Genomic DNA, 26,931 nt, shown 5'->3' on the forward strand with positions numbered 1-26,931 from the left:
ATGTTTTATTTTATTTTATTTTTTAAGATTTTATTTACTTATTCATGAGAGACATACAGAGAGAGAGAGAGAGGCACAGACACAGGCAGAGGGAGAAGCAGGCTCCATGCAGGGAGTCCGATACAGGACTTGATCCCGAGACTCCAGGATCATGCCCTTGGGTGGAAGGCAGGCACTAAATTGCTGAGCCACCCAGGGTTCCCTTCAGTAATGTTTTATTTTTAAAAATTTTTTTTATTATTATTTATTTATGATAGTCACAGAGAGAAAGAGAGAGAGAGGCAGAGACACAGGCAGAGGGAGAAGCAGGCTCCATGCACCGGGAGCCCGATGTGGGATTCGATCCCGGGTCTCCAGGATCGCGCCCTGGGCCAAAGGCAGGCGCCGAACCGCTGCGCCACCCAGGGATCCCCAGTAATGTTTTAAATTATTGTTCTGTTATATATAGCACAGTACAATAATTGATGCTTATCAATAATATCCTAAAGTGTATTAGGTATATCATTTCTAATAAAGGGAAATGTGCATTAAGTTTAAATTTTAAATTTTTTAAATACAATTAAATTTTAAACAGTTTAAATTTTTTCATCATAAATGATTAGAATTAAGTACTTAAGTGTTTATGGTATAAAGGAGTAATCTTAAGCTATCTAAAAATACAGAACCTGATTTTTTTATTATTTTATTTATTTGAGAGAGAGAGTGAGCAGGAGAGTGAGGATGAGCTTGGGTAGAGGCAGAGAGAGAGAGGGAGGGAGAAGCAGACTCCCCACTGAGTGGGGAGCCCAACTTGGGCTTGATCCCAGGACTCCAGGACCATGACCTGAGCCAAAAGCAGATGCTTAACCAACTGAGCCATTCAGGCACCCCCAGAACCTGATTTCTTAAGTATTACTCCAAAGGGACTTGATTTCTGCCCTTTGCCGCCAATTTTGTCTTTCTTCTTCACCACTGTATCCCTAGTTCAGCTGAGTATTTAGCACACACAGTAGATACTCAAATATTTATTAAAGGAATGAATAGTTTGGTCACAGTGTTATTCTCCTCCTAACTTTCCTCAGCTTAAAGTGATCAGAAACAAATTTGTAATGACATTCTGGGTGTTTTTGATCCAGCTATTAGATTGAAGAGTTTCAGACACTACGAAGGGTATTTAAAATACTAACTCTAATCTGGTTGCTTAAGCATACAGTCATTCAAGATTTTAGTATATTTATACAAATACCAAGGAGAAATTAACCAATACCATGCATACCCATAAAAGATTCCTACAAGAGTGCCTCAGTCCTAACATTTTTAACTCTGAGAAGACCCAAAGCAGGGATGTGATGTTAAGGAAGACATAAAAGGTTTTGACAGGTCTGGCATGGGGATTAGGGATTAGGTCTGGCATACTCTGTGCTAGATCTAGGCCTCTCTTAGAGAAATGACTTTGACAGTAGGGAGATTATGAAGGGACCCAAAGCATAATGCCAAGGATTTTTAAATTTTCTCTATTATATCCTGTCTTTCTTCAAGTCTTTTTCTCCTACCTCAGTAAATTGCTTAGATGGAGAACTCTGGTCTTATCAAAAAAAGTTTTGTTTTTCCTATTTAAAATTTTCTTTAAGTGTGTTCTAGTCCTGTACTCTTGAAAGATGCACAGCAAATAAAGCTTTTATATCTATACTAACTGATTTTCCCCCTTAGAGTCAATCTTTTCTTTTTCTTTTTTTTTTTCAAGATTTTATTCATGAGGGGGGGCGGGCAGAGACACAGGCAGAGGGAGAAACAGGCTCCATGCAGGGAGCCTGCCGTGGGACTCAATCCTGGGTCTCCAAGATTACGCCCTGGGCTGAGGGGGCGCTAAACTGCTGAGCCACCCAGGCTGCCCGAGTTAATCTTTTCTAAGAAAAATTTTTTCTCTCTTAAAATACCAGAATAGGAACATAAACTGCTACTGCTCTCTTTGAGCTTTGAGTGTCAGGCAGTTAATGGTGACTACTGGGGACATGTATGTGAGGGTATGTCCAAAGACTAAGGAGAAAGCACTAGCACATATAAGAATAATGAACTTTGGGGATCCCTGGGTGGCTCAGCGGTTTAGTGCCTGCCATTGGCCTAGGGCGTGATCCTGGAGTCCTGGGGTCGAGTCCCACATCAGGGCTCCCTGCATGGAGCCTGCTTCTCCGTCTGCCTGTGTCTCTGCCTGCTTCTCTATCTCTCTCTCTGTCCCTCATGAATAAATAAATAAAATATTTAAAAAAAAGAATAATGAACTTTGCTTGAGTCCTATAGCGCTAATTGCAGAACCTGTTTCTCTTTGTCATTCTGTCCTTAGTCTTGAGGACTAGTTGGTCTTGATCTAGTTTTTTTTTTTTTTTTTAATACAGAAATCCTCATCATAATACCTTAAAAGTGTAAAACTTCTTAAAAAAAAAAAAGCCTGGGAAGAGACGTGTGTGTCTATTTGCTAAGAAATAAAAGAAGGTTTGAGTCCATGGAGAAATGTATCCAAAATGGAAAGTCTAAATAACACAAACATGTCATGTCTCCAAAGGAATTAGTAATTATAGATCTGATGTCTTCCAGTCCATATAATAATCTCTCACTATGCTCACTAGATTGATCTGTATTTTATATTTTCCATTTTTTCTGAAGTTATGTTACTTCATTTGTAACTGTTTTAGAACGTCCTAGAAAGGGATGCCTGGGTGGCTCAGTGGTTGAGCGTCTGCCTTTGGCTCAGGCCATGATCCCAGGGTCCTGGGATTGAGTCCCACATCGGGCTCCCCAAAGGGAGCCTGCTTCTCCCTTTGCCTATGTCTCTGCCTCTCTCTGTGTGTCTCGCATGAATAAATACAAGTATTTTTGCACACATAAATACTTCTAAAAAAAAGTCCTAGAAATTATTTTTTATTTAATATACATAAAATATTTCCTTCAACTCCTCATGCAGCAGTGAATGTGATATTGTAACATCATGTCTTTTTTGTTGAGGTATGGATTAGTGAAATTGCATTGTAGTTAGCAGCACTTTTATTCAAAATGCTGCCATGGAGTCAGACTGTACTGTTGAGTATCTCTATTATTGGGCAATTCACTTAATCTCTCTGGACTTCAGTTTCTTCAACATGGTATTTATTTACCCCATTTATACCCTAACAGTAGTTCTGAGGATTGAATGACCTGGTCATTCAAAGTGCTTGGCTGACCTTAAAGTCCCATGTAAATATTAGGCATTATAGTTATTAGCTGTCTGCTATGATTTAGGACCAATTTAGTCCTAAGAGTTCTGCCTTGCTAAAGAGAATTCTTATTAATTCTGTAGCTCTTCAGGTATTCAGTACAAATGAGATGCTGTGGTACTTTCAGTCCTTAGGTGTAACTTTCTAAATACTTTTGCATAATATAAGAACTACACCCTTGGGATCCCTGGGTGGCGCAGTGGTTTGGCGCTTGCCTTTGGCCCAGGGCGCGATCCTGGAGACCCGGAATCGAATCCCACATCAGGCTCCCGGTGCATGGAGCCTGCTTCTCCCTCTGCTTATGTCTCTGCCTCTCTCTCTCTCTCTCTGTGACTATCATAAATAAATAAAAATTAAAAAAAAAAAAAACTACACCCAGTCTTCCTTAAGTCATTTTATAAAGGTAATATTCATTTCTAGATGTAAATGTTTCCAGCTTCTTTTTAGCAAGTTGCACCGTTGTGATAACTTTTAAGTTTTATACAATGGTATATGTATTTTTCAGTAGTGATCTATAGTGGCCTATGCTTTTTTGCTGACCAGCTTTATATTACAGATTAGATGTATTTATTTATGGTAATGTGGCAGTGAACCAAAACTAAGCCACTGGTAAGAAAAGTCCTGCTTTTGCAGCCCCAGTAACAGGATTAATTCCCTCCAACAAGCCTGAGCTGGTGGAAACAATGATCATCCTTCATTCATATTTGTATTCCTAGCATCTAGGACACTGTGTGGCATTCAATAAATATTTGGGGAACTAAACCCAAACAAAACAGATGTAGTGACTTGTTATAACAGCAAATGCTCTTAAGTATACATTCATCATAGAAATGATAATAATAACTTTTATTTAGTGCTTTGTAATACGATTTGTGCAAATCCTTACCTTGTATTTTCTCAATATAGCAAATCTATGAGGTAGATATTATTCTTTTTTTTTTCCTTTAACAGAAGTTGAGAGAAGTTAAGCAAATTAATTGAAGTCACATAGCTAGTAAATGATGGTGCCAAGTTGTCAGTCCAGATCTGTTAAACTATAAAAATGGCCGTGTTTTATGCTCCTCACTGCCTGACTCAAGGAAAAGACACTTATACATTTGAGTCCATGTTATGCTAGGTGGTTTATTAAGGAGATTAGAGTTTCTGACAGGGCATAGCTGGAGCATGGCTGAACTCTGCTAGGCCTCCTGAAGGTCATATTTATACATTGGGTGAACATCTGTCCTGGTTTGCTTGTGCCTAAAGTTTTCCTGGGACACAGGACTTTAAGTTCTAAAACGAAGAAAATCAGGAATCCCTGGGTGGCGCAGCGGTTTAGCGCCTGCCTTTGGCCCGGGGCGTGATCCTGGAGACCCGGGATCGAATCCCACGTCGGGCTCCCAGTGCATGGAACCTGCTTCTCCCTCTGCCTGTGTCTCTGCCTCTCTCTCTCTCTCTCTCTCTCTCTGTGACTATCATAAATAAATAAAAATAAATAAATAAATAAATAAATAAATAAATAAATAAATAAATAAAATTTAAAAATCAATCAATCAAAGAAAATCCTGAGGAAACTCAAGAGTTGGTAGCCCCATATGCCTCACATTTTCTTATCAGTTTAAACTCTGAGAAAGTATGTGAAAGTAACAAATAAAGGAGATAAGTAGATAATAGTTTGGGGATGCCTGGGTGGCTCAGTGGTTGATCATCTGCCTTCTGCTCAGGTCGTGATCCCAGGGTCCTGGGATCGAGTCCTGCACTGGACTCCCCACAGGGAGCCTGTTACTCCCTCTGCCTATATCCTCTGCCTCTCTCTCTTTGTTAATAAATAAATAAAATCTTTTAAAAAATAACAAAAAATAAAATGATAGCTTAATGCAAAGATTCTATTAATTCTGTTTATGTTACCCACTTGAAAAATATCACAGTAAATTTAGGCTTATTTCAACTGGCCGCTTGATAAAATAAACATTATTATAGAACAGTATCCTCTAGAAATTGGAAAATCTTTATTGGAAAAAAATAATAATATTTTAAAATATTTTTCAGTAAATCTTGAAATATACATACTTCTTTTTGGCAGCTGCAGAGTTTTTTAACTGTGGCTCAATGTATAATTTCATTAGAAAGCTTTTAAAATTAGGCACCTTGGCCTGACTTTGCTGTGATAAAACATATACAGTACCTATGCATAAGATCTGGACTCTAAAACGAGCATAAAAGCAGACCTCTCACATAGATAATATTAATAAAATATTTTATTTCAATAATAATTGGGAAATATAGAGGAAGGGCAAATGGATATTTATTTACTTTCCTAACTCTTAAATAGATAGGAATTTTTCCAAAGTAAAAAGTTGGGAGAAATTAACTTTTAGAAAAGTAATTTTATTATTTTTTAGTTTATTTTTAAGTAATCTCTTCATCCAACATGGGGCTCAAACTCATGGCCCCCCAGATCAAGAGTCACATGCTCTTCCAACTAAACCAGCCAGGAACTGCTAGAAAAGTAATTTTAGAATTCTGCTGAGAGACTTTTTTTGCTAAATGATCTTTAATGAGGGAGGATAAGAAAATAAGGAAGATAGCCAGAAGGTACCTGTATTTTTGGATCTTCATAATCAGAGCATATTTATTTATTTATTTTAAGATTTTATTTATTTATTCATGAGAGAGAGAGAGAAGCAGAGACACAGGCAGAGGGAGAAACAGGCTCCATGCAGGGAGCCCGATGTGGAACTCAATCCCAGGATTCCAGAATCACGCCCTGAACCCAAGGCAGATGCTGAACCACTGAGCCACCCAAGCATCCCTGAGCATTTTTATTTAATGCTAAAAAACAACCCAATTAAAAATTGGACAAAAGACTTGATTAGATATTTGACAAAGAAAGATATACAAATAACCAATAAACACCCAAAAAAGTGCTCAACATCATTAATCATCATGGAAATGTAAATTAGTGTACTAGACATTATTACACACCTACTAGAATAACTAAAATTAAAACTGACAACACTAGAAGTTTAGTGGGGTTGTGGAGTAACCAGTACTCTCATACACTGCTTACAGAATTGTAAAATGGGACATTCACTTTGACAAAAGAATTTGGCAGATTTTTAACAGCTTTATTGAGATATAATTTACAAATCATAACATTTGTCCATTTTAAGTGTGCAGTTCAGTGAATTTTGGTAAATGGATCCAATCATGAAATTACCGACACAATCAAGATAGATAGCATTTTCATCACCTGTGTGCCCCTTTACAGTAGATAAGTGCTTTCCCCTTCACTCATTGCCAGGCAACTACTAATTTGCTCTTGGTCAGTTTTTGCATTTTCTTCAGTTTCATATAAATGAAATCAAGCATTATGTAGTGTTTTGTGTCTGGCTTCTTAGCAAACCATTCTTGAGATTACTGATGTATTTAGAAATGGGCAAAGGAATGGACGTTTTTCACAAAAAGAAGATAAATGAATGGCCAAAACCCACACAAAATGGTACTCAATATCATTAGTCATCAGAGAAACACTAATTAAAACTACAGTGAGATACTACTTTTCACTCAGCTGAATAGCTAAAATTAAAGATGGACAACACAAGTGTTGGCAGCTGGAACTCAAATATATTGCTAATATGAATGCAAAATTGTATAGCTACTTTCAAAAACAGATCAGTAGGTGTTTGGTTTTTTTTAAGTTATGCCTATACTTAGCAAATAATTTATCCAATCTACTTGAAAATATTAAAACCATCAAGAAGAATTTCACTGACACGGTGCTGAGCAAAAAAAGCCAGGTTAAAAAAATTACATATGATTCTATTTTTTAAGTTCCAGAATAAGCAAAACTAATTTTTAAAAAAATTTTTTTAAAGATTTTATTTATTTATTGAGACAGAGAGAGAGAGAGGCAGAGACACACACAGGCAGAGGGAGAAGCAGGCTCCATGCAGGGAGCCCGATGTGGGACTCAATCCTGGAATTCCAGGATCACACCCTGGGCCACAGGCGGCACTAAACCGTTGCACCATTGGGGCTGCCCCCTTTTTCTTTTTTTTTTTTTTTAAGATTTTATTTATTTATTGAGACAGAAAGAGAGAAAACTAATTGTAATAGGTTTTCATTGCTGCCATAACAAATTACCACAAACTTAGATTTTTATTTTTTTTTAATTTTTTTTATTTATTTATTTATATTTATGATAGTCACAGACAGAGAGAGAGAGGCAGAGACACAGGCAGAGGGAGAAGCAGGCTCCATGCACCAGGAGCCCGATGTGGGATTCGATCCCGGGTCTCCAGGATCGCGCCCTGGGCCAAAGGCAGGCGCCAAACCGTTGCGCCACCCAGGGATCCCAAACTTAGATTTTTAAACATGCATTTATTATCTTATGGTTTTGTAGGTAGAAGTCTAAGTCTTGGACTCATCGGGCTAAAATCAAGATGCTGGCAGAGCTTTGTTCTTTATTGTAGGTTTGGAGTAGGATACGTTTCACTTCTAGAGAGAAGCTGTTTGCATTCCTTGACTCTTAACCAAGAATCTTCAAGCCAGCATTGTATCTTACTGACCTCCTCTTCTCCCTCCCTATTGTGCTTCTAAGGACCCTTTTTTTTCCTTTTATTATTATTTTTTAATTGAAGTTCAATTTGCCAACATATAGCATAACACCCGGTGCTCATCCTGCCAAGTGCCCCTCTCAGTGCCCGTCAGCCAGTCACCCCAACCCCCCGCCCACCTCCCCTTCCACTACCCCTTGTTCATTTCCCAGTTAGATGTCATGTTTTATCACCCTCACTGATATTTTCATTCATTTTCTCTCCTTTCCCTTTATTCCCTTTCACTAATTTTTATATTCCCCAAATGAATGAGACCATATAATGTTCGTCCTTTTCCGATGGACTTATTTCACTCAGGATAATACCCTCCAGGTCCCTCCACGTCAAAGCAAATGGTGGGTATTTGTCGTTTCTAATGGCTGAGTAATATTCCACTGTATACATAGACCACATCTTCTTTATCCATTCATCTTTCGATGGACACCGAGGCTCCTTCCACAGTTTGGCTCTTGTGGACATTGTGGCTCTTGTGGATATTGGGATGCAGGTGTCCCGGCATTTCACTGCATCTGTATCTTTGGGGTAAATCCCCAGCAGTGCAATTGCTGGGCTAAGGACCCTTTTGATTACATTGAGCCCATTCAGATAGTTTACAATAATTTCCCTGTTTTAAAATCAGCTGATTAACAACCTTACTTTTACTTTCAACCGTAGTTTCCCTTTGCCATGTAGAGTAACATATTTATGGGTTCCAGGGATTAGATATTAGACATCTTTGGTGAGTGTTATTCTGCCTTCCATACTAATTAATTAATTTATTTATTTATTTTTTTAATTTTTATTTATTTATGATAGTCACAGAGAGAGGGAGAGAGAGAGGCAGAGACATAGGCAGAGGGAGAAGCAGGCTCCATGCACTGGGAGCCCGATGTGGGATTCGATCCCGGGTCTCCAGGATCGCGCCCTGGGCCAAAGGCAGGCGCTAAACCGCTGCGCCACCCAGGGATCCCCCTTCCATACTAATTTAAAGTGAAAAAATCAGAGTAGTCAGAATAGTGATTATCTCTTAAGAGCACATGGTAAGGAGAATTGACTAGGAAAGGGATGTGTGGGAATTTTCTGGCAAAGTAGAAATGTCCTATAACCTGATAGAGATGTATATTACAAAGACGTATTCATTTGTCAAATATATAGCTAAAGCGTGTGCATTTCACTACATATGAATATTACCTTTAAAAATTCTGGGGATCCCTGGGTGGCGCAGCGGTTTAGCGCCTGCCTTTGGCCCACGGTGCGATCCTGGAGACCCTGGGATCGAATCCCACGTCGGGCTCCCAGTGCATGGAGCCTGCTTCTCCCTCTGCCTGTGTCTCTGCCTCTCTCTCACCGTGTGCCTATCATAAATAAATAAAATAAAAATTAAAAAAAATAAAATAAAAATTCTGTTGGGAAAAAAAAATTTAAAAATAAAAAATAAATAAAAAATAATAATAAATAAAAATTCTGTTGGGGGCACCTGGGTGGTTCAGTCAGTTAAATCCGACTCTTGATTTTGGCTCAGGTCATGATCTCAGGGTCATGAAATTGAGCCCTGTGTCGGGTTCCATGCTGTGTGGAGCCTGCTTAAGATTTTCTCTCTCTCTCCCTCTGTCCCTCCCCTACTCACTCTGTCTTAAAAAAAGAGAGATTTAAGGGGGAGCGGGTGCACCTTTGTGGCTCAGTTGGTTAAGTGTCTGACTCTTGATTTTAGCTCAGGTCTCTACCTCTGGGCAGTGAGTTCAAGGCCTTCATTGGGAGGCATGGTAAATGGGTCAGAAGCATAGATGAATGAAGAATGGCAGTGTTGATTATTTTTTAAAACTGGACGAGTGCTATTATATTAGTTAAGTATACTAGTACACATTATACTATTCTATTTATTTTAGTTTGGAATTTTTCATATTAAAAAGTCAAAAGAACGCCCATTTAATTCTAATTAAGTTAAAACACTAAGTGCCATGGCAATGTTAATTAGTAAAATTGCATTTAATTTATTTCAAATGTTAATTTTTAAAACCTCAAACTGGACGCCTGGGTGGCTCAGTGGTTGAGCATCTGCCTTCCGGCTCAGGTCCCGGGATTGAGTCACACATCAGGCTCCCCATGGGAAGCCTGTGACTCCCTCTGCCTGTGTCACTGCCTCTCTCAGTGTGTCTCATGAATGAATGAATGAATGAATGAATGATCAGAAAACAAAACAAAAAACCTCAAACTATCCGGTAACAACTAGAGTCTGTTTTTTGGCAGCCATGAAGAACTGTACTCAGGTCGCCCTTATGGAGCTCTTGATTCAGGTTTCAATAGTGTGGACAGTGGTGATAAGAGATGGTCAGGGAATGAAGTAAGTGTTTTTTCTATTCTGCATGTTGTAACTCCTAATTAAGAGATAATATGATGAAAATGGAAAGTATCTTAATTGGATTCAATTTCTCATTACATAAAACATAGAAAAGCAAGGAACGACATAGAAAAGCAAGGAACGGGTACAAATCCCACAGAGTGTTACCATCCAGAAATGATATTCTGTTTCTGTCTTTTTTTCTATTCTGATAATTGTGTTGCTGTCTTTTCACCATGTGTGTTACATGTTTATTACCTTACTGTTTTGTATAAATACTTTAATATCATTGAAAGCCAAATAGGAACTGAGCCAATTACACCTGAAGCCTAAAGTTTGCAGGGCTGGGTCACCTTGAGCAGAGGTGCTAGAAGGGGTGCTACAAGGTAAGAAAATAGGACTGCAGTCTTGTGGGTAATGAGACAGGAACCTTAGTGAAGACTATTAACATGCTCAAGATAAATAATTTTCTTAGCTAATTATATCCTTTTTCTCTTTTTTTTTTTCCTTTTTCTCTTGTGTTTATTATTATACTTCCCTTTTTTAAGTTAGAAGGTAGGATATTTTAGCTCTAAATTGGGTTAAATGATGAAATAAGCTTTTGTTAATGAGATCGATAACCTCTCATTTGTAACATTATTTCATTCATTCCAATGCAAATTAACTTTAGACCACGGCCTATTTGTAATTTAGAATTGCTTGTGTATGCGTGAGGGGGTGTGTATATAATCGTATCTGTATCCATGCAGATATATATATGTAGATACTTTAAATTCCTATTTGTAGAGTAATATATAGCCTTCCATCTTTTTTTTTAATTGTGGTAAAATATACATAACATAAAATGTACCATTTTAGCGTACATTTCAGTGACATTAAGTATATTCGTGTTGTTGAGAAACCGTCACTACTATTCATCTCCAGAACTCTTTGCTGTTTCTTCTTAAATATAAATTTTAGTGAGTTTATATTATATTCATGCTTTCAATATTGTCTAAAGTTTGAAATGTGTTTAAATGTTGCTGCTTTTTTTTTTTTTTTCTAAGCCTACAGATGAATTTTCAGATCTGCCTCTTCGAGTAGCAGAAATCACTAAGGAACAAAGACTTCGAAGAGAAAGTCAGTACCAGGAGACTCGCAGCAGTTTAGTAGTAACAAATGGTGGAGGTGAGTGGTACTCCCGACTGTAGCTGGAGTCTTCATAGTCACTCTGGCATTTTTAAGTGTTCATTTTCACATCCTCTCCAGCTCTTCTTTTGTTTTGTTTGTTTTGTTTTGTTTTGTTTTTATTTATTTATTTATTTTATTTGAGAAAGAGAGCACATACACATAGAGGGGAGGGGCAGAGAGAGAGGGAGAAGCAGACTTGCCACTGAGCAGGGAGCTGACATGGGATCCATCCCAGGACTCTGGGATCATGACCTGAGCTGAAGGCAGATGCGTAACCAACTGAACCATCCAGGCACCCAAGATTTTATTTTAAAAAAGGTGGGAGGTGCAGCCCACGTGGCTCAGCACTTTAGCGCTGCCTTCAGCCCAGGGCCTGATCCTGGAGACCCGGGATTGAGTCCCACGTCAGGCTCCCTGCATGGAGCCTGCTTCTCCCTCTACCTGTGTCTCTGCCTCTCTCTCTCTTTCTCTCTCTCTCTGTCTCTCTCTCTCTGTCTCTCAGGACTAAATAAATAAAATTTTTTAAAAAAGTATAAAAAATGGAATAAAGATTTATTTTATTTTATTATTTTATTTTATTTTATTTTATTTTATTTATTTATTTTATTTTTTTTATTTTATTTATTATTTATTATTTTATTTTATTTTATTTTATTTTATTTTATTTTATTTTATTTTATTTTATTTTATGTAATCTCTACATGCAGCTTAGGGCTGAAACTTACAACCCTGAGATCAAGAGTCAAATGCTCTACTGATTGAGCCACCCAGGCACCCCTCCAGTGCTTCTTTTAAAGACTTCCTCTTCTCACAAGATTGGAAAAAAGTTGTTTTCCAATGGAATTAAATTTTAATTTCCCCGTTTTCAAGCTTGCAGATAAAATACAGTGTTTCCTTATTATTTTTGTTTTGGGAGCAAACTTCATAAAAGATAGTTTACCTGGAATAGATTTTTGCTAATCTTGATTTCATCGTGATTCTCTTTTGAAGTACTCTTCTCCTTTTCTAAGATTCTCTCTGTGGTCATTATTTGACCACTTACAGGAATTCACTGCATTTCTTGACATTTACCTTTTCATTATCTTGAATTGTATTCTTCAAGGGCATCTGAATCTAAGTTTTCTTTATTTTGGTATTTAAAAATCTGTAATTTAAATATTTTTCTTAATTGTAGTTTTTTTTATAGTTCATTAACAAGCAGGGCTATTTCTGTTTGTTTGAGCTTCTTATAGGAAGCTTCCTTGTAGGAAGACTCTTGATTTTAACATTGTATTCAATCTTGTTTAGTTTGAATTCCCAAATCCTAATTTTAGCTAGTTAGTTAGTTAGTTAGTTACTGTAGGTTCCACACCCAGTGTGGAGCCCAGCATGGGGCTTGAACTCATAACCCTGAGATCAAGATCTGATCTGAGATCAAGAGTTTGATGCTTAACCAGCAGAGCCATCCAAGTGCCCCCCAAATCCTAATGTTTAAATATTGAAGGCTAGGTATAAGGGAAGTATTTTTTTATTTTTCTAGAAGTCCATCTGAGAAGAGCTTTCATCTTCTTTGTAATTCCAGCTACTTAACATACAATACTGTATTAGTTTCAGATGTACAGTGTAGTAATTCAGTATTTCCATACATCATCCTGTGCTTTTCACAAGTACACTCCTTTAGTCCCCATCATCTATTTAACCCATCCCTCCACCCAACCTCCCCTCTGGTAACCATTAGTTTGTTCTCTATAATTAAGAGTCTTTTTCTTGATTTGTCTCTCTATTTTTCCCTTTGTTAGTTTTGTTTCTTAAATTCCACCTGTGAGTGAAATCATACGGTATTTGTCTTTCTGACTTATTTTACTTAGCATTATACTCTGTAGCTCCATCCATGTCATAACAAATGGCAAGATTTCATTCTTACAGAGGAATAATATTCCATTGTGTGTGTTTATATATATATATATATATATATATATATATATAAACATACACCGTATCTTCTTTATCCATTCATCTATCTATTGATAGATACTTGGCTGCTTCTATAATGAGGCCATTATTACTAATGCTGCTATAAACATAGGGGTGCATGTGTCCCTTTGACTCAGTGTTTTTGTATTCTTTGGGTAAATACCTAGTCGTACAACTGCAGGATCATAAGGTAGTTCTATTTTTAACTTTTTGAAGAACCAACATACTGTTTTCCACAGTGGCTGTGTCAGTTTTCGTTCCTACCAGTCGTGCATGTGTGTTCCTTTTTCTCCACATCCTTGCCAACACCTGTTGTTTCTTGTGTTGACTTGGAGCCATTCTGACAGGTGTGAGGTAATAGCTCATTGTAGTTTTGATAAGCATTTCCCTGATGATGAGCAATGATGAGCATCTTTTCATGTGTCTTTTGGCCATCTGGATGTCTTTTTAAGAGCTTTCATCCTTGAATGATAATTTCAATTAAGTAGCTTGGTTTCTTTTTTTTTCCTTTTTTATATTCTTTTGTAGTTCTGTTACCTACCATTCCATTCATATTTTAGTAGTTTTCTTTTTAATTTTGCTTACATGAGATGTCTTTCATTTAGTTCATTTCAAACTTAAAACATTTTTGTCTTGATCTGTGCTATCTAATATGGTAGCCACTAGCCACATGTGGTTATTGAGCATTTGAAATTAGGCCTAACAATTTTTTAAAAGTTTTCTCTACTTAAGTATCTTTATACCTGACATGGGGCTCAAACTCACAACCTTGAGTTTGAGTCACATGTTCTTCCTACTGAACCAGCCAGGCGCCCCTGAAATGAGGCCTTTCTAAATTGAGATGTGCTATAATTAAAAAATACACATTGGGTTTTGAAGCCTTTACACAAGGGGGGTGGGGGTAGGGGATATAAAATATCAGTAATATTTTATATTAATTATATGCTATAATGACACAATTTTTATATACTAGACAAAGTAAAATATATTATTAAACTTAATGTCACATTTTCTTTTGACTTGTTTAATGTGACTACTAGATAATTTTTAATTACTTATGTGGTTCACTTTTATGGCTTGCCTTCTATTTCTCTTGGACTATACTAGTCTATATAGGATGAAAAGATGATGTTGCTTTTTTGGGAAGTAGTCATAAAATGAACCATTTATTTAGTCACACAAATTGCAGCACATTGAAAACAATGCATTTATGTACTTGGCTTCTAATGTGGGTATAGACTTATAACCTTTTCATCCTTTATCTGTTATTATAACTCTGGTAATTCAGAAATCATTTTTATATTAATTGTAATTATGGAATTATTTAGAAATAAGTAAATCTGAGGGGTGCCTGGGTGGCTCAGTCAGTTGGGTGTCCGACTCTAGATGAGCCAACTCAGGTCATGATCTCAGTGTTGTGAGATCAAGCCCTGCGTCTGACTCTCCTCTCAGCGTGGAGTCCACTTGAGATTCTCTATCTCCCTCTGCTCATTCTCTCTCTCTCTCTCTCTCTCTCTGTCTCATAAATAAATAAAAGCTTTAAAAAAATAAGTAATTGAAAACAGAAATAGACTTTTCTGAGTTCATTATTCTCAGCAACTGCAACGTTTAGGTACTCTGTAGAACATCATACAATAATGGCTGGGGTTCACTGGAGAAACGTTAGAAGGCTTAGTAGCAAGTCCCCGCTCCCCCCCCCCCCCCCCCCCCCCCGCATATGCCACTTTAACCAGCTTTTACATATAGTTACTTTTTGAGGAACCTGGGTGGCTCAGTTGATGGGAGCATTCAATTCGTGATCTCAGGGTTGTGGGTTGTGGGTTGTGGGTTGTAGCCCCATGTTATGTAGAGATTACTTAAAAATAAAATCTTTTTATAAAAAGCCTCTTTTTAAACTTAAAATAGCAGTCCCAATCTTATGAGAATAAATAATGATGTGGCTGTCTTACTCATCTGCCATTTTGAGAAGCAAAAATTCCCAAATGATCCCCTTCCATCCCCAAACTGCTACAAAATATCTATACTCCTTGACCTCTAGAAAATACATTTCTAAATAGAAAAGCATTGTTCTAATAATGGACAACAGTTACAGGAAGAGAAACAGTGATCAGTAGCTGTTTGTTTATCTCTAAGTCCACTTTCCTCCTATCCTGTTTCATTTTGATTTTGTTAGGTTTTCCACCTCTCAGTTCCTCGAAGAGATAGGATTAAGCCCCAAACTTTAAACATGAAGGAAAAATCTAAAAGATGTACCTTCCAATGTTTAAAAATTATTCTTGCTTTGTCTCACAAACTCAAACCATCTTGTTTAACAGTAAAAAGCTATCCAAAGAAAAAAGAAATATTAGAAGTCTGTAATCTCAATTACTACCAATCACTGCATTCTTTAGTGAATTAGGACTAAGATTTTTCTGGAACCTATTTTTGTGAGTGGCCATGGACTTTAAAAGAAAGGATTACCTAATTTACGCTTCTCAGGAAAGAATGCAACTGAATGTGTTTATTGGATATTAAATTTGAGTATTCTCTTCTGGGGTGTGTGTGTGTGTGTTGTGGACAGTGGAACATGATCTGGATCAGATTGACTACATCGACAGCTGTACTGCAGAGGAGGAAGAGGATGAGATGAGACAGCCCAAAGGCCTGGAACCAGACAGCCTCAGTTCCCAGTTTATGGCGTATATTGAACAACGCCGAATCTCTCATGAGGTAGTACACACATTTAAGCCTAAATATGTTGCTGTCTCCTAGTAGAAACAGTCTACGGTGATATAAATTTGTCATATCAGTGATTTGTTTGTTTAGGCCTGATTATTTGTTTTATAATGTCCAGTACCAATTTCATGATTGAATTTTTTAGATATATTATAAAAAATCAGACGGTAGTCTCAAGTAACATTTAGCTTTATTTTTCAAATAAAAAGATTTCAGAATTTTGAAGAAGGAATAGGAGGAGTCCTGAGAATATTCCTACGCCTTTGAAAAAAAGGAAATGAATGTAATGTTTTTCATTTAATGTTGTTCTTACTGCTTTTTTATTGTTAGTGACTGGCACATCATAGCTTGATTAGTTATTACAAGAATCAAACTACCAACTTTGGAGCAACCTACAGACTTAACCATAGAAATTTTATAATGCACTTAATTATATTGGAGCTTTTATGCTAAGTCACACAGAATATAAATTGTTTGCCATTATAGTTCTTGGGTGTCTCTTATACTGAAGCATTGAGTTGCCTTAGAAAACAAATGAGCATTCAGCCCACTGTAGAATCACTGCCAATCCCCCAAGGGTCTCCAGTGGAAATTGCATTCTTCAGCATATCTAGTCAGCATAATGAAATGGCTCCGCTTCGGTGTGTGTGATGTTAATGTCTGGAGTTGGTCCCAGGCTCTGAGCAGGGGTTATTTGAGAAACACTTGGGGCCTTTTTGGAGAGTGATGTAGCTAGTCTTTTAGAAATAGAGGATAATCACTCAAGTGGGACATGTTGTGGAGCAATATTATCATTCCTTAAAAAAAAAAATCCTTCAGTTTTCTTGTCCCAAGACTTTTGAACACAGTAATTTTTGTTGGTGTTCAGAAGACACTCTTATAATTTAAAGTTGGATAAAGTTATATAAATCAAAGTTCTGCAGCCCAGAAAGAGCAGTGTACCAGGTGATTAATGAAACTGTGTGATTCAGGGTATAAACATTCTTTTTAGAACAAAGGGCAACTACTTTGCAAAATATTAAAATTAGCAATGCCCATTGCTATCGTAAAGGGAGTCTTTTTTCTTTCCTTGTGGTCTTTCTCTTTGATCATTTTGAGTAGACTGTATAGATGAGGTATTTCTACTAGTGGAAAATTATTGTATCATTTTTATAATCCCTCATATTTGCTATTTGTAATTTTTTTTAAATTCCAGCTACACTTGTGTGGTAGTCTTGAAGATTCTGTGTCATAATCCTCTTTCTGACTTCTGTGTCATAAGGTTTTCTAAATTTTGGCATCTATAAAAATATGATGAAGCAGCATTATTTTAGATGGTTTAACAACCACCTAAAGTGTTATATTCTTGAATACAATCTAAAAATGGGTTGTTAAAATCTATTAAGATTTTAAATACTCTGCTACTATTTAATTCTGTTATAATACTTCTCATAGATAGAGATCTTATGATAAAATAGTGTATAGCTTACATTTATAGGGTATTACATTTACTTTTAAAATTAAACCAATGTCACATTTATTTAGACATGAAAATTTCATGTACCTCTTGCAATAATTTTAAATGATTTCAGTATTGTAAAACCAAGGTGTTAAGTCACCTTTGTTAACATACTAGGAGAGATTTTTATTTATTTTAAAAAGCCAGAGTCACTGAAATTAGAATACTTGTTCTTTGATCAGGGTTCTAGAATTATGTCTCATTTTGTTTGATCCTCATGCCCAGACTTTAAAAGAGTCTGCTTTAGCCCTTTGCAGTAACTCACCAAAGATTTTCTAGTTCTCTGTAATTACATATTCCTTGGAGATAGACTATAAATAGTTTTACATTTGATTTTTAGAGACCTTTTTTGGATAGGTTGTTTTCTTTCCCTTCAAGAATACCCATTTTAATGATTATTTTTGGTGTTGAAATAAGTGTTGTGAATACATATGTTAAATTGATTTATTTCTGCTTTTTTGGCCCAGGGTTCACCCATAAAGCCAGTACCTCTGAGGGAGTTTCAAAAAACAGAAGACATGAGAAGATATTCACATCAAAACAGGTTTGAAAAACCTATTCTCCTCATTTGTTTCTGTCTTTAAAACTCATTAGTAAGAGCATGAAGTTCAGTGGCTTAAAACATAATATCTGTAGTTCTGTAGGATAGAAATGTGGGCAGGCCTTCATTCTTGCCTTCATTTTCCCTTTAGGGTCTCACAAACCAAAATCATAGTACTGGCTGGCCTACATTCTTACCTGCAGACCGTGGGGGAGAACCCATTTCCAGGCTTATCCAGGTTGTTGGCTGAATTCTATTTCATATAGTTATAGGACTGAGGTCCTTGTTACTTTGCTGGCTATCAACTGGGACTCTTTTTTCACTTCTGGGGTCTGCCCACATTCCTTGATTCATGGCTCCCTCCATCTTCAAGTCAGCAATGGCAAGCCATTTTAAATCTCTTCTCACATTTTCAGTCTCTCTGTTTTCCTTTTCTGTCACATCCCACAAACTCTCTTGCCTTCCTCTTCTGTTTTTTACCCCAGTTTTATTGAGAAATAATTGACATAAGTCACTGTATAAATTTAAGGCATACAGCATGATGGTTTGATTTATATATAATGAAATGATCACCACAATAGATTTAATTAACAGCCATCATCTCAATATAAATACAATAAAAAAAAATTTTTTTTCTCCCTGTGATGAGAATTCTTAGGGTTCACCCTCTTAACAAGTTTCTCGTATATCACACAGCAGTGCTAACTATAGTCATCCTGTACATTACATTCCTAGTACTTATTTATCCTACTGCTGGAAATTTGTAGCTTTGACCACCTCCCTCCAATTGCCCTCCCACCACCCTCTTTTGCTTTTAAGGGTTCCCATGATTATATTAGGCCACTTGAATAATTTTCCCATTTTAAGGTCAACCGGTTAGTAACTTTAATTTCATCTGCAAAGGCCTGTTTGACACATAGCATGTTTACTGAAATAACACCAGGAGATAGAGATCATAGGGGCCAAAAATCTGCCTCTCTAATCTAAATCCAGAGTTTCTGTTTTTGCTACTTTTTAAAAATTCTTGTTCTGCCAGCACTGAGGGAATCTTCCCTTATCAGAGCCTATGCTTCCAGACCTAGTCATTTTCCATTTATATTCACAGTCACCACTATTAAGTGACACACCCTGGATTCAAACTCAATTACAACTAATTCTAAAGTCCATGACTTTACCCGCTACACAGTGTTGCTTCTCCAGACTACTCGAGGTACCGGACTCACTTGTATCTCATATACAAGAGATATATTGGTTATTTATTGGTTATATCCCAGCCAGAAATCTTACCCTACCAACCCATGCTTCTCTTCTCTTGAAAATTTTTGACTGAGAATATACTGACTACGAGTGCTAATCAGATAAAGGTGGGAAGGATTAGTAAAAAATTTAAGGAAATATTTTTTTCTAGCTTCAGTATTATTTTAAACCTTGTCTTGGGGGAATTACTAAGTAATTTATTCTATACCTTTAAAAAATTATAATTTATTCTCTTAAAACTTTTTAGGGGGTGGTAGTTTAATTATTTTAGTAAAAGTAAGAAATATGGCTATACTCTTGAAGTCACATAAACCAGAGTTTTTTAAAACTTACATTTTGATGCCTGGAAATTTAAAAAAAAAGAATGTCATATATACTTCACAAAGATGTGGAACCAATATAAGAAAAGAAACTTGGAAAGAAAGAAAACAAGAGTGTGGCTTAAGTTTTGCTTTTTTACATATTACATTTTTTTATAATTTAGGGAAATATAAGGTGCACTAATGTTTCTCAGTAGGTTGTAGCACTAGTCTTCAGTGGATATTTGGAACATATTTATTTGATGTGGGAATTGGTTGCCAAAATGACTACAAGTGTTACTGGCAGGCATTGAGGCCAAACTACCTGTAATGTGCAGGGCAGTCTTGTACAATAAAAAAAAAAATTATCTGAAATGCTATGCCATTCCTATTGAGAAACCTATTCATAGATGAAGAGGCCGTAGATGAAGTAGCATGGTGGCACCAAGGAGCAGCCAAGCTGTGATGGGCCCACATTAGCCTCTGGTGATTGGCTTGAGGGAGCTGTCCATTCACAGATGGCTTCTTCACTGCTACTGTCTTTTTTTTTTTTTTTTCCACTGCTACTTTCATTCTCTTACATACTTCACTCTTTGCCGCCATCTTTAACTGTTCACTGCTTAGTTTTTGCCATTGCAGGTAATTGTTTTCTCTGTGTGTGCCCAGATGCTTTTAAGTCTCCATGCTCTTTACTTTCTCCTTCCTACACTCTGCTGCTATATAGTAGGGAAGTGTGGTATAGTAGAAGCCACTAATCTCCAAGTCAGGGGGTTTAAATTCTAATCCAGGCTCTGCCCCTAGTAGACATCACTGAACCTCTGAAGGCCTTAGTTTTCTTTCTTATAAAGTTAGTAACATGAACTCCATGATTTCTGAAGTACCTCCAGTTCTCAGAAACTGCACACCTAAAAGATGAGAGAGCAGACTGCCACTGAGTCAGATAAGAATTCACACCAGATAGATGAGGATTACTGGCTGCATCACCTTGAGAAAATTACTTAACTTCCATGCCTCAACTTTTCAACTGTAGAATGAGGATTATAATAGCTGTTACTCCTAAGATTACACAAGGAGTAAGATAGTTAAGAAACACTGTGTATACTATACTTCATGGGAGATACGTAGTATATGGTAGGAGCTCAAAGATTGTTCGTCTCTATGTGCCTCTGAAAAATGTCCAAAAAATGACACAAATCATAATTGATAAATGCAAAAGAAGTATTGATTACACACGGACATTAGAGGAAAAGTCCCAATTTTAAAGAAAAAGATTCTAAAAAAGGCCTTTTCTAAGAAGATCTCCATAGGTTGGAATCTTAATAGAAAAGGATTGAAGTGAGAAATTAATATATGGTAACTGAAGAGATCTTGCTAGAGAAAAGATTCCATAGTGAATATGTTTCTTAAATGGGGTGAGAGCCATACACAAAGATAAACTCAAAATGGATGAAAGATCTAAATGTGAGACAAGATTCCATCAAATTCCTAGAGGAGAACACAGGCAACACCCTTTTTTAACTTGGCCACAGTAACTTCTTGCAAGATACATCCACAAAGGCAAAAGAAATAAAAGCAAAAATGAACTATTGGGACTTCATCAAGATAAGAAGCTTTTGCACAGCAAAGGATACAGTCAGCAAAACTAGAATACAACCTACAGAATGGGAGAAGATATTTGCAAATGACGTATCAGATAAAGGGCTAGTTATCAAAATCTATAAAGAACTTATTAAACTCAACACCAAAGAAAAAAACAATCCAATCATGAAATGGGCAAAAGACATGAAGAGAAATCTCACAGAGGAAGACATAGACATGGCCAACATGCACATGAGAAAATGCTCTGCATCACTTGCCATCAGGGAAATACAAATCAAAACCACAATGAGATCCCACCTCACACCAGTGAGAATGGGGAAAATTAACAAGGCAGGAAACCACAAATGTTGGAGAGGATGCGGAGAAAAGGGAACCCTCCTACACTGTTGGTGGGAATGTGAACTGGTGCAGCCACTCTGGAAAACTGTGTGGAGGTTCCTCAAAGAGGTAAAAATAGACCTGCCCTACGACCCAGCAATTGCACTGTTGGGGATTTACCCCAAAGATTCAGATGCAATGAAACGCCGGGACACCTGCACCCCGATGTTTGTAGCAGCCATGTCCACAATAGCCTAACTGTGGAAGGAGCCTCGGTGTCCATCGAAAGATGAATGGATAAAGAAGATGTAGTTTATGTATACAATGGAATATTCCTCAGCCATTAGAAACAAATACCCACCATTTGCTTCAACGTGGATGGAACTGGAGGGTATTATGCTGAGTGCAGTAAGTCAATCGGAGAAGGACAAACAGTGTATGTTCTCATTCATTTGGGGAATATAAATAATAGTGAAAGGGAATATAAAGGAAGGGAGAAGAAATGTGTGGGAAATATCAGGAAGGGAGACAGAACATAAAGACTCCTAACTCTGGGAAACGAACTAGGGGTGGTGGAAGGGGAGGAGGGCGGGGGGTAGGGGGGGAATGGGTGACAGGCACTGAGGGGGACACTTGACGGGATGAGCACTGGGTGTTTTTCTGTATGTTGGTAAATTGAACACCAATAAAAGTTAATTTATTAAAAAAAAAAAATGGGGTGAGAGTCCTGAAAGCCAGGTGAAGAATTTGTTATTCTTATTACTTGGTAATAAGAAACTGCTGGAGCTTTGGGGGATTTGTTTTTATTTCCCTAGTAACACATTGATTTAATGCATTTAAATCAACCTGACCAGAGAGTAATCATAATTTAAAATTTCAGGTCCTAAATGTCACAACATCACTGCTCCCAACATTGTTAGTTTAGACACAAATGAGTAACAGAGACTTGAAACACTAAATCTAATTCAGGAAAAAGATATATACCAAATTTTAAAATTTAGTACTGATAAAACAGAGAAACAGTTTTTACTGTTTTTTTTTTAAGCATCAAATCAGATTTCATCTTTTTCTTAAAAATAAGAATTAACAATTTTTGCTCTTTGTATTAAAATTGCTACATCAGTTGAAAATGGGAGTAGAAGTGCTTTACAAGAATGGTTGTCAGATTTTGCCATATCCCAGATTTGTTGATAAAATGACTCTGTATATAAAATGTATCTTGTTTTAGATGGTAATAAATAAGATAATAATTATGTATGTATTATAAAGAAATGATACTGTTTGAAAAGTGACCTCAAATATCTGTCTGGTCAGCACTGGCTATCTAGCTTGATCAGTGGTACCATCGTGTGAAATGGGAGTTGGAGACAGCAGGTATTCCAGGAGCTTAATTTAATTGAATGACTTAGGCTCAGGTTTCCAAAATACAGTCAGTGTTTCATTGCTGACTAGACAGTCTGCCTATTGTTTTATAGAAAGTTACATTAACAATAAAATCTTACTTTCTTTTTATATATCTGCCTATCTTATCAAATAATTTTTTTCTGTCTTTTTTTTTCTTTTTTGGATCAGGGTTCCAGTTGAGCCATCTTCTCTCATGTCACTGTCACCAACTCAAAATCAGGTAAAAAAGAAGTTTTACAGTTTTAACTTTGATTATTTTTTTAAACTAAGATGATTTTCTATTTTTATAATACTTAGATTACCAATAATTGCCAGATATCTGTAAACTTCACTACCTGTCTCCTCCACGATACAGTTAATATAACATGTGCACCTAATACTTAACTAACAGTGGTTTTAAACACCAGACAGAAAATAAGTCTTTACTGATCTGATAGCTCTATAGCACATATAAGAATACAGTGAAAAAGATTAGCAGTAAAGACATTTTAAAAAATTGCTAGATGACTACAGAGTTGAAATTGCTTGGGTCCGCAGTAGTTTCCTGAATTGACTAGGAATATTGGTAAGTTGACCTTTATCCCCACTTGCGTGTGCAAAATATTTTTGTTCCAGTTGTCACATACAGACTTGGAATTTCATCGGCGAAGAGAACAATTAGTAGAGCGAACTCGGAGAGAGGCCCAACTGGCTGCCCTACAGTATGAGGAGGAGAAAATAAGGACCAAGCAGATTCAGAGAGATGCTGTCCTGGACTTTGTCAAGGTGAAATTCTTGCCAAATTTCATTGAAATTCCTAAAATGTTTCAGAAGTAAGTGCTTATTTGTTTTGTGGAGGCTTTCAGTGTTTGTCTTAATCATAAAATGTCTCCATTCTTTTTTCTCACTATAGGGAATCTTGAGTAAATAGTGTAACTGTCCCCTACTTGTGATTAGATGAATTGTCCTCCTCTAGGTAGACTGAGAAGTGATCATCTTGTTCTTGGGAAAGTAGTTTCTTCCTCTTAATTAGCAATCTGTCTTCAAACATCTCACTTTACTGTCCAGCTCCATTTTCTCAATCTTTAGTACATTAATAAAGATCAGTAAGACCATGAAAGTGCCACGTAAACCTCAAAGTACCATGCACATGTAAACTATTGTTATCCAAGCCTGTTTCTAACTTCCTCATTCTGTCAAGCACCAGAATTTTGCAAGGTTAACAGGCCTAATACTTAGAGTCATCTTTGATTCATGTCTTCCTGTTCTCTCCACACATATTCAGGTAACAACCTCTGTTAATACTTCTTCTTTTTGCTTATATTTTGCTTATATTTTGCTTGTATTTTGCTTCTTTTTGCTTTTATCACTTCAAGTCTTATTTGTTTGGAAATCACCTTGGATTTTTCTCTTCACAACTAAATATTTCTATTTTTATTATTATTATTATGTATTTATTTATTTTAAAGATTTTATTTATTTATTCATGAGAGACACAGAGAGAGGCAGAGGGAGAAGCAGGCTCCATGCAGGGAGCCTGATGTGGGACCCGATCCCATGACTCCAAGATCACACCCTGGACCAAAGGCAAGCACTAAAGCTATGAGCCACCCAGGGACCCCCAATATTTCTATTTTTATTTGTTTGATGTCTGTCCCTCCCATTTATCTGTAAACCCCATAAAGACAGGGAGTATGTCTGTTTTGTTTATTCACTGCTACATTCCTAGATTGTAGCAGGTCTTATAGCTCATAGTAAAGCTTGGTAAATATTTGTTAAAGGATTGAATGAATGGATGGATCGCTTCTTGTCCTCTAAAGCTTTCTCTCTTATATTTATTTCATAATTCTAGTCAAAGACAATCTTCTTTAAGTAACAAATGTGATAAAATTCTCTCTTTTTTTTTTCCAAGTATATCTAGCCCATGATGATGATCTCTGATGGCTTAGAGAGGGTGGCAGTTTGTCCAGGTTAAATACTCAAATAGTTACTAGCAGAACACAGTTCTGCTCAAGACAAGCTGAACAGAAAGTAGAAATAAGGCTGGCAAAAAAAAAATTTTTCTTTGAAAAGAAGGCTGGCTCCAAACCCTAATCTGCAACCACAAGCTATATTGACTGTCAGTAAATAATGATGGCTAACACATACTGAATCCTAAGGGCTGTTTTGTACATTCTACATTAATTAAATCATTTAGTTTGCCTTCTATAGATGCCTCATAGCTAATAAGAAGTAATTACATTGGAGATGGTCTTGATTAAATGCTAAATTAGAGTTTGATCTTGAATCTATTAGGTAGAAGAGAACAATTAGAAGTTCTAAAGCAGGAGAAAAAAATGAAAGATAATTCCAAAATACTAATCTACTCATGTTAAAATGTTAGAAAGATAAGGATAATGAAATAGAGAGTAACTGCAGTAATTAGACTAAGGTACAAAATGAAGGCATAGAACCCAGGTGATCTCTGAGGTTTCTAAGGAGAGGCAGTGTTACACAGTGGTAAGAGCTTAGGATCAGAATTTGAATCCAGCTTAGCTATTCATTATGTGCTCAACTTTGGGAAAATTACTGAATCATTCTGTGACTTTTATTTCCTCATAGGTGTAATATTTAACTTTCAAATATTAACTCAGAATTATTATAGGTGCATCTAGTACTTTTACTAGTGTGGTGAGTGCCATCCTCCTTACCACAATGGATTTTATAAATTAGTGATTTGAAGAGAAGCATCATTGTGTTTTATATATAGATGTTGTGAATGTTGATTAAATCTTTGAAGATAAGTGAAAAAAAAAGATCCCAAAGCAAGATTTTGAGGCTAAAAAAACAGTTTGAATAGGAGGCTAGCCTTGTGGAAAGAATATAGGATTCTAAGTTAGAAGATGGAGATGTAAATCTCAGTTATGCAGATTTACTTTGTGACCTTGCACGTATCATATATCCTCTCTGTCCTTAATTCTTTTGTCTTTAAATAAATATGATTATGATGTTTGTGTATCTCCAAGAATAAGAAGAATTATTTAAGATAATGTGTTTAAGAATACATTGTAAAACACTTACTGTAGAGATGGTATAATATTATTATTTGACATAATAACAGAAATTAGCAAATTGGGGAAAAGAACCAGTTAGTATGGGAATTTGAGGATTTGTTTTTGAGCATGTTGAACACAAGGTGAAAGTGGGTTTCCAAATAGAGAGTTTCCACGGGCAGTTGAAAATGCAAACCTGAAAATTGGGTGATAGGAGAGAGCTAAAGGTGCTAGTATTAGACAAAGAACGAGTCTCGTTGAGAGACAGTAGTGAGAGATCACTATTCTGATTATGAGTGTGTTTGTGTGCATGTACATATAAAAACCATACTTTTTATATTTGATTTAGAGATGCTTATAGACCTTTGTTTATTGCTCTCATTTAAGTTGTATGCTGTTTAAAGGAAAGGGCAGCATCTTCTAGCCAGTAAATCTAGAAAAGTGCTGCTACACGAGAGCTACAGAAATTAATGTGGATGATTATCTGGTATCATTTCCACTGTTCCAGATTCTAACCAGCTTCCCTTTTTCGGGGGGTTTGGGGGTATATAGCACAAAGCATCACAAAGTCCACAAAAACAACAATCCCCCTTAGATGGCGAGGTAAGTCTATATAATCACTTTTTCTTTGGAATTTTTTATTGTTGCAATGGAAATGAAATGTTTGCATGTGACTATCGTGTTTTCGGTGATTAAAATACTGCCATTTTCCTTTTCCCTCACAAAATTCTACTTATTTGAGAGAAGATGACATAGGTAAGGGAGTTTATCCAAGTCTACAGATCACGAGTTCTTTAATCTATACTAATTCATCAGGAGATTATTTATTCCTTTACCCTATCCCCACCAGCAGTATCATCTCCCTCATCCATTTCAAAGCATAGTGTGTAGTGAGAGGGAGTCCTGAGAGCCGTATGTGACAGGGGTAAATGGTATTGGTATTGAACTAAAAGATAACTACATATATTTTAGCTCCACGGCTCACTTCCTGAATATGTTATTGGCTTTACAGTGTACACAGTAG

At 36.6% G+C, this 26,931-nt stretch overlaps 1 protein-coding gene across 11 annotated transcripts in view; it reads left to right on the forward strand.

The window, feature by feature from the left end:
* The window catches only part of LRCH3 (leucine rich repeats and calponin homology domain containing 3), a 115,740-nt gene that overhangs the window by 57,936 nt on the left and 30,873 nt on the right, over positions 1–26,931 (forward strand). For 9 of the 11 annotated variants that reach the window (XM_041746070.1, XM_041746098.1, XM_041746055.1 and 6 more), the window contains exons 7-13: positions 10,052–10,145; positions 11,189–11,309; positions 15,826–15,974; positions 17,946–18,022; positions 23,065–23,116; positions 23,512–23,661; positions 26,460–26,510. In XM_041746070.1, coding sequence (XP_041602004.1) covers positions 10,052–10,145; positions 11,189–11,309; positions 15,826–15,974; positions 17,946–18,022; positions 23,065–23,116; positions 23,512–23,661; positions 26,460–26,510 — 694 coding nt within the window. The remainder of the gene's footprint in view (positions 1–10,051; positions 10,146–11,188; positions 11,310–15,825; positions 15,975–17,945; positions 18,023–23,064; positions 23,117–23,511; positions 23,662–26,459; positions 26,511–26,931) is intronic. The other 2 variants (XM_041746080.1, XM_041746107.1) reach the window with 1 other exon arrangement.

This window comes from Vulpes lagopus, chromosome 1, assembly GCF_018345385.1.
Source record: "Vulpes lagopus strain Blue_001 chromosome 1, ASM1834538v1, whole genome shotgun sequence".
Taxonomy (NCBI): Eukaryota; Metazoa; Chordata; class Mammalia; order Carnivora; family Canidae; genus Vulpes; species Vulpes lagopus.